Here is a 14,954-nt window from a genome sequence, read left to right as displayed (position 1 = left end):
ATCTCAGGCAAAACCAAAGGGGTTTCCTACACTTCTCATTTTTTAGCAATAAGTAATCTAGATATTTTCTTGAAAGGGGCTTAAAGGATTTGATCCAACAGAAGTTAATATTCTCAAGAAAATAACAAAAGAAAGAAAAATTAAACCTTTTTCGTTCCTTTTTTCTCTCTTTTGCATATAAGAAGCCAATCCAATAAAAAAATTTTTACCCATTTATGTAATGAACTAATCTTCCTTTCTGGTTTCATTACAAGAGAAAGAGAGAGAATTCATCTGGAAGCTATAGACTTAGTAGCCAATTCATGATAAGAACTCAATACAAGGGAGAATCTATCATACCATATTTGCATAAAAATGCCCAGCCCAGACACAATACGTTACAGCACAATCAATATCCATCCCTTCTACAACATTAACAAATTTCAGCTCTTTGTAGATGAGGAAAATATCAAGCGATTAGGGATTGCACTTGATTCTGGTGTAAATAGCGTTATGAGCGAGAAGAGATGCATTATCGAGATCGAAGGCACAAATTAGGGATTGAACTCGATTGTGGAGGTTGAAGCGTGGATGCATTGAAGCAATTATAGAATTTGGGAGATGATGCGCGTTAGGGTCCCGAGGTAGATGATAAGGATTGCGCTGATGCGTATGGAGCGGAAGTTCATGCGGCGGTGCCGCTTACATCCTCAGCATCCCACTGCTGCTTGCTCAGCTGAAGAGAAGGCAAAGGTGCGAGATGAGGGGAGGAGAGGGGATAAGGACATGGAGTTTGAGGTAGAGGTTTGGGAGGTGGTATTAGCTGGAGAGAGTGAGGCAGTGGAGGGCTCTGTGTTAATAGGTGGTGGTAGACTTGGCCACGGTTCCGGAACCGGCAGTTCCAATTCCAGAAAAACTGGAACCGAAATCGGAACTGAACCGAAAAGGTTCGGTTTCGGTTCTGGTTTGGAACCGTCCGGTTTCAGTTTGGAACCGTTCGGTTTCGGTTTCGATCCGATTACAAAATCGACGGTTCCGATTGGTTTTCCGGCTAATCGCATAATTTTAAATTTTAAATTTTGAATGTTGGTTTAAAAAAAAAATTATTTGAACATAAAAAATTAAAAAATATACCTAAAAAATTTTAAATTTTGAAGACCGGTTTAAAAAAAAATTATTTGAACATAAAAAATTAAAAAATACACCTAAAAAATTAAAGAATACTTCAATTAAATTTATTTTTTTAAAGACTTGAATTGTTGAGTGTTGAACATAATTATTTTTTTTAAAAAAAATTTCAACTGAAATTTTTTTTTTTTTTTAAGTTTGAACATAATTTTTTAAAAAAATGGGCTTGAACTTAATTTTTTTTTTTGTTTTAAAAAAAATTAAGTTGCCTACGTATCCTCTTGGGGTTTAAAGGAATCAAAGCTCACGTAGTTCTTACTTACCTTTTATCAATTTCACACCTTTTACCTTAATCGCTATTTGCACCACCGGTTGATGTTCCCGTTGAGGACCCATCGTATAAATCAAATAAATCTTCATTTTCTTTTGGATTTTCTTGGGCTCTTAATTCGGCGTTGGTCCAATCATCCACGCATGCTTGTGCTTCTAGTGAATCGGGTGTCATACGAGATCGTGTTTCATCAAGTATGTTTCCTCCTTAACTAAAAGCTTGTTCAACCGCAACAGTGGAGATCGAAGCTGCTAAAATTTGTTTTGCAAGTAAAGAAAGAATTGAAAAAGTATTTGCGTGACGACTCCACCAATCTAAAATTGGAAAATCTGTATCTGCATAATTATCACCAAACTCAAAAGAAGTTGTTAAATAATTATCAAATTTAAAAATAGAACTGGATTCCCTTATTATTTTTTGTCTTTGTAATAAAACTTCTTGAGCAACACCAACACCACTTACCCTTTGTGTTGGAAATTGTTGAATATTAGATTGAGAAAAAGTAGAAATAGAAGTAGATGAACTAGAAACTTGAACAAATTCATTATATAATTGCATAATATTTTGTTTAACTTCATGCATTACTACATTTATATTAACATTATCTTCTACATCAAGATTTAATACATCATAATATATAGTCAAATAATCACATAAAACATCCATTCTACATCTAGGATCAAATACAATAGCAACAAGATAAAGAGGTGGTATATTTTTAAAATAAGATAACCATTTTTTTTTCATTGAAAAAATACAATCTTTTAATAAATCATCATTTTGAAATTCTTGGAGTGTAGTAATAATATTAATACACATAGGTAAAAATAAATTAGATGTGGGATAATAAACCCCATTAAATTTATAGGTAGCATCATTAAAAATTTTTAAAATATCTAAAATTTTTGCACAAATCTCCCAATTTTGTGGATATAAATTAATATCCTCAATATTATTAGTAACAAAAAAGCATAATAATTCTTTATAAGAAAAATACTCGTTTAGTAATTCATATGTTGAATTCCAACGAGTTGGGACATCCCTTGGAAAACGTTTTGGTCTTTTATTATTTTCTTTACAAAATTTAGCCCAACTTTTCATCAATTGGGGATGTGTCCATAAATATGAAATAGTTTTTTTAATTGGAGAAATAAAAGAATCAAGAATTTTTAAACCATCTTGTACACATAAATTTAAAACATGGCATGCACATCTTATATGAAAAAATTTACTACCAATATTTGATTCACAAATTTTTTTAAGTTTAATAATTGATCTAGTATTTGCAGAAGCATTATCAAATGAAATTGAAAAAAATTTTTTTGTCAACTTATATTCATCTAAAATTGAAACAATTACTCTATAAATATTATTTGCAGTATATTTATCATCAAAAACATGAAAACCAATAATTCTTTTTTGAATTTTCCAATCATCATCAATCAAATGACATGTAATACCCATATAAGAATGCATTTGCCAATGATCACTCCAAACATCACAACAAATTGAAACATGAATTTTCAATTGAGAAAATAAAAGCTCTAACTCTTTTTTTCCTTTATTATATAAAGAAATAATAGTTCGTTTTACAGTATTTCTTGGTACTCTTTTAGCACAAGGATTTAAAGCTTTTTGACAATAATTATTAAAACCTACTTTTTCACCAAAATTAAAAGATAAATGTTCCATAGAAATCATTTTTGCTAATTCTTCTTTTTGTATTTTTTCAGAATATTTAAATAAAGAAAGGTTAGAAGCGTACCCGGAAATTTGTTGTTGAGACCGATCAACTCCTATTTTTGTTGGATGTTTTGTCTCCAAATGCTTCCAAAATGATCCATAGCCGTCCGCTTGTTTAAATTTATAAGATTTTCCTCAATAATTGCAAATTACATCGTACATTTTCTCACCTTTGAATTTTTTTGTGAAATGAATGGAGAATATGTCGGAACTTTGTCTTGCTCTTGTAACAATTTTTGCTCGTTGCTCGTTGCTCTTGCTCTTCATCTTCTTGAAATTGCTCATTAAATTCAGATTCTTGAGTTGGAATATCCAAATTTTCATTTGGAAAACCCTCAAAATTAAATTGGTCGGGAATCATATCATAGATGTCGTTTGTAGGGATAGATGATTCTCCAATTTTTCCCTTGCCCTTATCCGAATTTGATTTTCCTCCACTTGCCATTATATGATAATAAAATATAATTTGGAAAATTGAATAAAAAAAATTAGAGAGAATAATTACTTAATAAGAGAGATTGTAGAGTAGAGAAGAATAAATGAATAATATAGAGTAGAGTGTAGTATATTGTAGAGAGAGTAAGTAGAGAGTGTAGTATATTGTAGAGAGAGTAAGTAGAGAGAGTTGAGATTTTTTTGTAATGAATTTGTAAATAAAATGAGGTATTTATAATAAATCCAAAAATTCATTTTTCCAAAAATACCCTTGAAACTAGTCATTATGTAGCCGTTTATGGCTGTTGGGAGGGATAATTAAGACATTTCACAACACATTTTAAAAAAAAAACTGCAGTTTATGACAGTTACAACGGCTAGAACCTGCGATTCGAACCGGCGGTTCTAACCGGATGGAGAACAGGCGGTTCCAGCCCAGTTCCGACCGGTTCTCTGGAACCGCCGGTTCTGGTTCCTTATTTGCTGGAACCGGAACCGAATCGAATTTTGCCGGTTCCGATTCTGGTTCGTCCCGATTTCGGTTCTCACCGGTTCCGGTTACGGTTCCAGATCGGTTCGAACCGACGGTTTCGGTTCCCGGAACCGTAATATGGCCAAGTCTAGGTGGTGGTACTGGACTAGCAGAGGAGCGGTGATGATAGGTTTTGTGCAAGGGCATAAATTGCCATTTAAAAAAATTTATGTCACCTCTCTCTTCAATTTTGCAACGACAAAAGTGACCAAAACTCGGCGGAGACACCATTTAATTAGACAGAGATAAATGTGAGGGATAATTTAAATATTATATAAAATGTCATAGACTACTTAGATAATTATGATAAATTTGAGGGACTAAATAATTATTTTTCCTTAATTTAATGATAATGTTATAAAATAATTATTTAAAAGTTAAAAATAATTCATAATAACTTAAAAAATACACTACAAAATATAAAATTAAAGTCCATTATCTATAATTAAATTATATCCGCTTCTTCTTGAAACATATGACCAACACACATTTAATATAAAGTCCCTTTGAATTTACACCCTTGAAAATGTTAAGGTTGAAAATTTATATTATTATTTCTATATATATGATAATAAGAAAATCAAATAAAAGTAATAATATTATTAATTTATTGTTAACCTAAGATTAGCAGTAAGTATCCTTAATTAAATCTAATGATTTATTCGAAAGTTATTGAGTATTTAATGGTAAAATGAGATTTAGGTATAGAAATTTCTTATTATCTGCTGTAATATTATCCTCGCTGTTCAGTGCTCATTTGACGCCTTCCTCACGAACTCGATGAAACACCTCCTTAGCGACGTATTCTTATGTGTATATATATGTTCCATTTGGGTCTCTTTCTATATGTGCAGAGAAAAAAGCCAACTGTAATCGACATAGATTTTCGACTTTCTTGGTAATACAATTATGCTTGTCTATATATTTGAGATTTATCATTTCTGGGTTGTTGAAATCGTGGGATTTCTTTTATTGCTTTTTCTCGTTAAACAAACAGAGACTTAGGCTTGTTGTATTGCACTAGTACCGCCTCAATTGAATATAACCTCTCGGTGTTTTTATTATTCCAGGCCATTTGTTGTATTGATTATTGTGGGTTCTATTTGCTAGCATTTTATGTTTGTCTACCCAGAAATCTAGGGGTAAGTAAAAGAAAATTCAATTTGTTGTGCGGTAACCACTCAAGTGGGACCCACAATAAATTTGAAAGAAAGATAAAGGAGTCGTACACAGCACTCCTATGCGTCATCAAAAATGGAAGGCAATGGAGTTGTACACGGCATTTCTACGCGTTAACCTGCCTATAAATAAAGGCAGAGGCAACACACAAATTTACACACAAACACAGCAAAATGTAGATCAGTAAATGAGAGAGCAATTGTAAGAGAGAAAAACAGAGAGATTATCCAAGAGGAAAAATTAAGCTTAATTTTTCGGGTATTCTTAGACAGAGGGTTGTGAGTGTATGTAAACACTTTATTTATTTTTCTCCTATAAAAGATCTGCAGCAGTCCGGAGACATAGGCAAGATTGGCCGAACTCCGTTATCAAATTGTGTGTGTTATTATTTTCTTTTGCTCCCTCATCTGACTTATCGGGGATTTTGCGTAATTTTTCCCCAATAACTGGTATCAGAGCTGATGCCCAACAATTGGTATCAGAGCCGAAGGTTTCGGCAGGTCCAGCCGGTCAGATAGCGGTACCGTATCCGTGGATATACTTTGAAAATAAATATACCACGACAACGAGAAAATTACGACGAGTCTATTAGTGTTGTCCCCTCGGAAAGTCGTTGCAGAATCGACTTAGTGATGAATAGTAAAATAGCAACTCTTGGTGGTGAACAGTACTATTGGGTTGCTAAACCCGTTACTATTCACGTGTACGGTTACTATTCACGTGTATAGTAACTATCATGTATACTGGTACTATTCACGGAGTCAGACTCGAGTGGGAGCAATGGCCGCAGATGAAGGAAAGTCGAAAGTTGAAAAATTCGACGGTGCAGATAGTGGATTATCTGTATCATAAAGGTCTTTTCAAACCTCTCTCCAGAACGAAGCGAGAGGCTATGAAGGAAGAAGATTGGAATCTTCTAGACAGACAAGCACTCGGGGTTATTCGTTTAAACGCTCTCCCGTAATGCCGCCTTCAACATAGCAAAAGAAAAGACTAGACAATAGACATAACACGGTGGCCAGCGACTCAGAGCAGAGTAGGCTAGTGTTTGTATAGGTGGACAATATCTGAGAAAGTCCAGTCGCCAGCGACTCAGAGCAGAGTGGGCCAGTGTTTGCAGAGGTGGACGATATCTCAGAAAGTCCAGTGGCCAGCGACTCAGAGTAGAGTCGGCCAGTGTTTGCAGAGGTGGATGATATCTCAGAAATTCCAATTACCAACGACTCAGAGCAGAGTGGGCCAGTGTTTGCAGAGGTGGACGATATATCAGAAAGTCCAGTGGCCAGCGACTCAGAGCAAAGTGGGTCAGTGTCTGCAGAGGTGGACAAGAGACCTAACACAATTGCCAGCGACTCAGAGCAGAGTGGGCAAGTGTTTGCAGAGGTGGACGACAGACATAACACGATTGCCAGCAACTCAAAGCAGAGTGGGCCAGTGTTTGAAGAGGTGGACGATATCTCAGAAAGTCCAGTTGCCAGTGACTCAGAGCAGAGTGGGCAAGTGTTTGCAAAGGTGGACGATATCTCAGAGATATACATGGAGCAGTCAGAGGGTTTCGTAGTAAAAGACGATTGTGTTTGCAAACTGAAGAAGAGCTTATACGGCTTGAAGCAGGCACTGAGACAGTGGTACAAGAAGTTTGAGTCTGTTATGGGGGAGCATGGCTACAGAAAGACTACTTCAGATCACTGTGTTTCTATAAAGAAATTCTCTAACGATGACTACATTATTTTGCTCTATGTGGTTGATATGTTGATTGTTGGTCAGAATTACTAGCTTGAAGAAACAGCTAAGTAAGTCTTTTGCTATGAAAGACTTGGGACCAGCAAAGCAGATTCTTAGCATGAAGATTATAAGGAATCGAAGAGCCAAGAAATTATGGTTGTCACAGGAGAAGTACATTGAGAAAGTACTTCAAAGGTTTAGAATGGAGAACGCAAAAGCGGTTAGTTCTCCTCTTACTAATCACTTTAAATTAAGTTCTAAATAGTGTCCTTCTATGGATGGAGAGAAGGAAGAAAAGGAAAAGAATCCATATGCTTCAGCAGTTGGAAGCTTGATGTATGCCATGGTTTGTACACAGCCAGATATTGCTCACTCAGTTGGAGTAGTGAGTCAGTTTCTTTCAAATCTTAGAAAGGAACATTAGACTGCAGTGAAATGGATTTTCAGGATATCCAATCACATTTGCAGGGGAGCCATGTCGTGGCAGTCAAGATTACTGAAGTGTGCAAGGAGTTGCTGTGGATGAAGAAATTCTTGATTGAACTCGAAATTCATCAAGAATGGTATCAGATATTTTGTGACAGTCGCACTATTGGTTAGCTGCAGAGATGATGGAGAGTATGGATAATGTCCCCACTTGAGTGTGCAGGGGGAGATTTGTTGTACGGTGCCCACTCAAGTGGGACCCACAATAAATTTGAAAGAAAGATAAAGGAAGTCAAAAATGGAAGGCAATGGAGTTGTACACGGCATTCCTACGCGTTAACCTGCCTATAAATAGAGGCAAAGGCAGCACACAAATATACACACAAACACAACAAAATGTAGATCAGGAAATGAGAGAGCAATTGTAAGAGAGAAAAATAGAGAGATTATCAAAGAGGAAAAATTAAGCCTAATTTTCGGGTATTCTTGCATATAGGGTTGTGAGTGTATGTAAACACTTTATTTATTTTTCTCCTATAAAAAATCTGCAGTAGTCCGGAGAGGCGGACAAGATTGGCCAAACTCCGTTATCAAATTGTGTGTGTTATTATTTTCTTTTGCTCCCTCATCTGACTTATCGGGGATTTTGCATAATTTTTGCCCAACAACTGGTATCAGAGCTGATGCCCAACACAATTTTGATGTTTATGGTATTTGTTATTTTGGCTTTTCAAATGGAAAGCCAAAACGAGTTTTATTAATACGATCTGTAAATTTTATTGTTGTTATACTATTTGTTTGGACATTATTCTTAATTATAGCAAATGAAAAAGAAACTAACAATTTACAATTGTTCTTTTTTATTCTTTGTTTTAGAAGATTGTGGCTTTACTATAATGAAAAAAATAATGGAAATATACGTCCTTTCAGTCATTTGCTTCTCAACTACGTTTCTACTTCTGTATTTCTGCATATAAGAAAAAGAAAAAGAATAATGAAAATGAACAGGAAGAGTAAAGTGAAAAATGGTCTTACGAGAAGTCATGGAAGAAGAGATAGTTGAACTCAATGCCAAAGAAGAAGTAAAATCTGTTATGGAAGAAGCAATTAGTGAACTCACTATCAAAGATGAAGAAACAGGTATGGATTCTTTCTCGCAAAAAGAGTTGCCTGACATAGATGAGAAAGAAGGGGGAAAATCTTAAAATGATAAAGAAATGAAAGTCTAATTTCATATATAGAAGTTAGTTTGTTTATGATTTTGGACTTTTGATGCTTAATCAACAGAAATAGTAAGAGAATTAAGGGACCTTCCACTAGCTAATTACCTGTTGAAGATCGAAAATTTCTCCCAACTTGCTAATGCAAATGTAGAAAACTATCGACCAAGTGTTTTCAAAGTTGGCGGATACATATGGTGGGTTCTAATTTTAATTCTATTCTTTTCAATTTTTAGTTTTTCAAATTTATTTATTTATGATAGATTGGGACATTCATTTATTTATTTATTGCTTTTGGGCAATTGGGTCTCAAACTGCAGTTCAAACTTCTAATCTCACAATTTTGGAGACAAATTGAGTATTTAATTTCTAATTGTTGTTGTTTTTCACCTACATGTTTTGATGCAGGAGACTTTCTCTTTATCCTAAAGGAAACAAGAAAATATCTGAAGAGAAATACATATCTGTATATTTTGAACTATGGAGTCCAAATGCATAACCTTTACATAAGGAGGTTAATATATGCTTCAACTTGTTTGTTTCTTTATAATCAAATCCAGTATAAGTATTTGGCTGTTCGAGGTACTGGATTACTAGTTCAGTTTTTATATATAGTTTTTTGTGATTCAACTGTTTGTGTGAATCAATTTGCTGAATTTTCTTTATGAATTGATCTTTTGGGTAGACGGTAAGGAGAGGATAAGGCATTTTCGTGGAACAAAAAGAGAATGGGGTTTTGACCAATTGTTTCGCTCAATGCTCTTTATAAGAATAAGAATAAGAAAAAATTTCAAATTTTCTTAGAAAAAAGAAAAATAGAATGCTGAACAAAGAGAAATTCTAGGACAACCAGCGAAAGAAGAAGAGATTAAACTCTAGAATAACCAGCAAATTTTCTCACCAATAAATTTTCTCAAGAAACACCTATTAGATCGAGGAAAGAGAAGAGCAATGAGAGATAAAGTGTTTCTAGAAAGAAAAGAATGAGAAACCCAAAGTCACGCTATGATACCGTGAAAGAGACTGTTTGGGAAAAATGAAAGTCTGATTTCATTAAAAGGACCTGTACAGTAAAGCTATAATACACAAATGATATATTTACAATTATATTTGACAACTAATGTAATAAAGTGTTGGATGAGGTGATAAGTGATTTCAATCCTGTAAGGATGAAAATACAAGTTTCATCTCCGAGAAACACACTTTATTGAAAGGGTAAAAAATTTTTACGCTCTACGGTTCAAGGAGATTACACCTCTATTTATTTAAAAAAAAAAATAATTGCAGGGGAACACAACATTTTAATGTAACACAACAACTAAGTAAAAGACAATAAGGTAACATACAAAAGTTAGGATATTTCGTGGACTTGGACACATGTGGAAAGACCTACATTGTTGACCTCAAACTAAGAACCTTCCTCTCAACTCCGTGTGACTGTTCTAATTATTTTTGTATAAATATTATCCCAACAAGTATTTAAAAGCTCGGATTTATGTCAAGCCCACAAGACAGGCTAACATCAACATCGGCATTGACTTGACCGCTTAACTGGACTCCAATGTGGAACATTTGACTCCATATAAATTATAAATATATAGTAATTTTTTATTTTAAAATATCATATTATAGTTCTCGTAATAACTTATTATATTTATTGTTATACACTCAGTTTATTTAAGTTTTTTTTTTTTTTTTATCTTCACATATTAAAGAGAAGAAAAAACAGGTACCTGTTATCCGCTGACAATAAATAAATATTTTAATCGTCAAAATTGAGTTTATTTTAGGAAACTAAAACCAAACTTCAAATTATTTTTCATGAAATTGCAACGTAACTTTTTTTTTTATTTACGAGTTAAACTAAACTAAATTGTATGATCTAATTTAATTTAGATTAGCTTAATAAAATAAATAATTAACTTTTATACGTAAATTTAATTTCTAATTTTTATTTTTTTACAGTCATTTATTTATTTTATACTTTCAACTAATTTAAATGAATATTTATATGAAAAAAATATTTTCAGATTTTTTTAAAAACATAATATTTCTAGTAATTCAATGTGGTATAATCTAATTTAAAATTTATAAATTAATCCTAAATTATCCTGTGAATCGATAAAATGAATAATCTGAATCTATTCTCAATTTCAAATATCTTAATTCAAATTGATTAAAATAATGACCAAAACCTAAATAATCCAATTGGAGCTATATTCATTCAACAAGTTATTTGTGAAATCTAATAATAATCTTCTTCTTTTCATAATACTCATTAGTAGTGAAAAATTAAGAATTTGATCCTGCTCTTAGAACTAAAAAGCATATTCAATATATATATACACACATGCGTGGTTATATGTCCGTTGAAGAAATCTGTGACTTTGACGGTCAAAATAATAATTCACATCCCATAATATGATTCATAGTCCAGACCCATAATACCAATTCTTCATAATTATCAATTATTTAATTAAGCATAAAACAAGCCAATCCATTAAATGAAGAGCCATCAGTTCTCTTCCACGATTGATACCTAAAGCACTATCATTTCTTTCTCTTTTCTTCTTCTTTTTCTTTTTCTTTTTTTTTTTTTTATTTTTTTTGGTGTAGCACTACCATTTCTTTTTAATAAAACAATGCACTATCATCACGTGACAATTTTCATTTATCACTTTTATTGTTTAAGTTAAAATAAAAATAACCAGAGTAGAAGACTTGGTATAAAAAAAGAAAATATGTCCTATCCTACGTAGTTAGATTTTATATTTATAATATTAATGGTAAAGTAGAAAATAATTTCATTCTTGATTACTTATTTAATATGAGAAATTATTAAATAATATAAGTGGATACTTATCTTCTTCTACACATGTTAAACTGGAAAATTTTCTTCTTTGGATAATTCATTATGGATTTATCACATGAGAGAGTCTTCTCTGAATTGTTAATGGGATATCATAATTTATTATAACTAAGTGCGGTTTGATTTAACCGTTCATATAGAGAATAACTGTTATAAATTGAAAGGTAAAGTTGAACTAAAGTGAGAAGGTGAAATATATGGTATGAGCTTACTTGGAGACTACGCTCTGATACCATATCATAAAGTTACAAATTGAAAGGTGATACCATATTACAAATTGAAAGGTAGAGGTACTGAGTTAACCAATGATATGGGCTTACTCGGGTTTCAACCATCTAATAAAATTAATACTAATTAATTAACTCGCTAGCCTGTCACCTTACATGTCATTTGTAGATTTGGTATTTAGTCAATGTGAGATTCTTAACAATAGCGGTCAGTGACCGGTGGCTGATAGCGGTCAGTCAATGAATTTTGGTGTTTAGTAAAATTATAATAGCGGTTACTATTAAAATGTAAAAACATTAACTATTAAGAATGTACATAATTGTTTTTTTATAGATTATGATGTATAATTTATATATATATATATATTTAATTTTTAAAGTATATATATATATATATATATATATATATATATATATATATATAATGTATTATATAAATTAAATATAAATTAAAATTTTAAATAATATCTAATAAAATTTATTATTTTAAATAATTATAATAAATAATCATAAAAATATTAATTTGAAAATTTTATTAATGGTTATTTTTTTGAGGTTAATGAAATCTAAATAAAATAATATTTAAATCAGCTAGCAGTTGATATGGAAAAATTCTAAATGGTAGTTGATGGAATGAGCAGTTGTTTGAAACTTTTATTAGCTACAGATTAGCCGTTGGCTATCAGTTTCATAAATCAGTTGAACCAAACATTATTTAATTGTATAAAATTTATATGGTCAACAATATAATTCTAATAAAAAACCAATTTAGTTGATAGATTTATCATCTGATAAGATTAATCTATAACTTATGTAAATATAAGTTTTTCTTGTAAAGATACATGCTTATGACCATGGACTAAAAAATAATTCACTTTTACATGTAACCTAACTAGTTCTTGTGTTCATTACTAACAATAAATGACAATTTATTAGCAATTAATAAAAAATAAATACTTCATCCGTCCTATTTTATTTACTTGTTATTTCTTTTTTGGATGTCCTAAAATGTTTATAAAGTTTTTAAATTTATGCATGTAAATAATAACCTTTATAATTTTTTATTAAATGAATGACTTTTATTAATATCTTAAAGGTTTCTAAATTTATGCATGTAAATGATAACATTTATGATTCTTCATTAAGTGGAGGACTTTTATTAATATCTTAATGAGTTAAGGGTAAAAAAGAGAAAAATAACTTTTATAGACTAAATCCTTATAATGCGTATTTTACCAAACCATGCAAGTAAAATGGGACGGAGGAATTACTTTTTCGTTCTGCTCAAACTTGTCGATTTTTAACTTTTTATACAAACCAAAAGAAGATTGATTTATCTTGACTCCGCAAAATTTATATTTGAAATTTCCTCAATATCATTTTTACTAGTTTTCTAACACTGTACTATACAATTACAATGGAATTTAATAAATAAGGGTAAAAAGTTAAAAATATAATAATTATAGTAACTTTTTTAAGAATAGTTGGTTGAATTAATTTATATGATTATAATTTTTTTTCCTATTTTTTCATATATACCTTTAAAGACTCTAAGACTATATTAGTAATAATTTCTCGAAACTTTTAAAATAAGATAAATATTTAGTTTATTAACTTTTAAAATTAATTATCTTAAAAGTTTTTCATTATTTAGTAAATTCAATTAATATTAATTTTTTATACGGATTATTATATAAGGGTATTATGTAAAAGTGAAAAAAATCATTTTTAAATATGCAAATGGGACTATTATTTTAAGACATTCAAAATTAAAGTTATAATTTTGAGACTGAATGAGTATAATAGAAAAAAAAATTAAGGGATAAAAAACTAAAATTGTACTCAATATATTAAAATATAATATGAAATTAAATAGTTAATCACACTTTATTTAGATGTGTGGGTTGGAGCCAACTATATGAGTGGTTTCATGCGATGAGCCACTCATTTTTAAAAAATTTCAAAATCCTTAGTGAAGTTTTATGTATTTAAAATTGTAAACCCACTAAAATCTAAATGTGTGAACCACATAATGTTAATTGTGGAGCCCATGTAATTTAGAGTATTTTTGTATAAATATAGGACTTAAATGAAACAAATAAGGACATTGACTAACAAACAAAAAAAGGGATATTTCCTAGACTTGGACAAATATTTAGATACATTTCATCAAACCAACATGTGTATAGATCATGTTAGAATATTTCTTATTTGACCATAATCGAAGAAATTTCTCCCCCTTTTCATTGTTCTATATATATATAATCTCAACACCATTTCAATACCAACAAAAATTCATGAGTTTGATCATTTTACACATTAGAATTCAGAAACTAGAAATTCATCAACATGGGTAAAGACCATGATCTTGTTCTTGAAGCCATAGATTATGATCAAGAAGAAGAAGAAGGAGATGCTTTCTATAATGAGCTCAGAAGGCAAATTTTAGTCTTGACAGAAGATGATGATGATAATGATGAAGATTTTCTTGAAAACAAACATGGAACCTCAAAGAGTGATTCAAGGCAAATCAGCTTGAAGAGATCAATCAATTTTGAAACACAATTATTAGGAAGCTGCTACTCCAGCTGTTGGGAGAGTGATGGAGGAAGTTCAGTCCCACCTTGGCTTGTAAATTTGTGGAGAAATGGTAATGGAGGAACTGGGGTTTTCATTCCTCATATTGTCAAATCTAGAAGAAGACATAAATCAGGTATAAATAGAATGATTTTGTAGTGATTTATGAGTAAATCTTCATTAATTAATCAATTTTAGCACCGATTAATTTTCTTTTCTTGATTGGTTTATTATTATAGGCAAGAAGAACAATGGGAAGAGAAAAATAAACAAGCAAGTTGATGACAAGTATTCTACTTGAGACATAAGTTTACCCAAGTATTCTACATGTATTTAAATAATTTGGATGTATTGTAGAGTCTTGAGGTTGGATTTCAATTTTGTTACATTAGAAGTTTCCGAATTGTATTTTGATCAAATTTTAAATTATATTGTGCATATTTATGGAATTGTTTTTCTTTGTATATGTGATAGAAGGGAAGGAGAATGACTATACTTCCTTGGTTGTAATATATTATTCGTTATTAAATTTTAGTTTGTCATTTTTTAATTAGTAAATTTTTTTATTTTATTTTAATGAGAC

At 31.2% G+C, this 14,954-nt stretch overlaps 2 protein-coding genes across 2 annotated transcripts; both read left to right on the top strand.

Moving 5' to 3' along the window:
• Positions 1–8,412: 8,412 nt before the first annotated feature.
• Positions 8,413–9,328, top strand: LOC110008846 (uncharacterized). The gene is made up of 3 exons (XM_020676966.3): positions 8,413–8,618; positions 8,766–8,895; positions 9,107–9,328. Exons 1-3 carry the CDS (start codon positions 8,504–8,506, stop codon positions 9,195–9,197), a joined length of 336 nt encoding a protein of 111 aa, XP_020532625.1. The 5' UTR covers positions 8,413–8,503; the 3' UTR covers positions 9,198–9,328.
• Positions 9,329–13,980: 4,652 nt separating this feature from the next.
• On the top strand, positions 13,981–14,921 carry LOC105629321 (uncharacterized). Its single transcript, XM_012210928.4, has 2 exons — positions 13,981–14,507; positions 14,611–14,921. The coding sequence occupies exons 1-2, from the start codon at positions 14,144–14,146 to the stop codon at positions 14,670–14,672; spliced, it is 426 nt and encodes a 141-aa protein (XP_012066318.1). The 5' UTR covers positions 13,981–14,143; the 3' UTR covers positions 14,673–14,921.
• Positions 14,922–14,954: the final 33 nt, after the last annotated feature.

The sequence above is a fragment of the Jatropha curcas genome, chromosome 6, assembly GCF_041381405.1.
Source record: "Jatropha curcas cultivar XTBG-Jc1 chromosome 6, XTBG_Jcur_1.0, whole genome shotgun sequence".
NCBI lineage: Eukaryota > Viridiplantae > Streptophyta > Magnoliopsida > Malpighiales > Euphorbiaceae > Jatropha > Jatropha curcas.
Note: the sequence above shows the minus strand (reverse complement) of the source record. Positions and strands in the feature narration are given on the sequence as shown.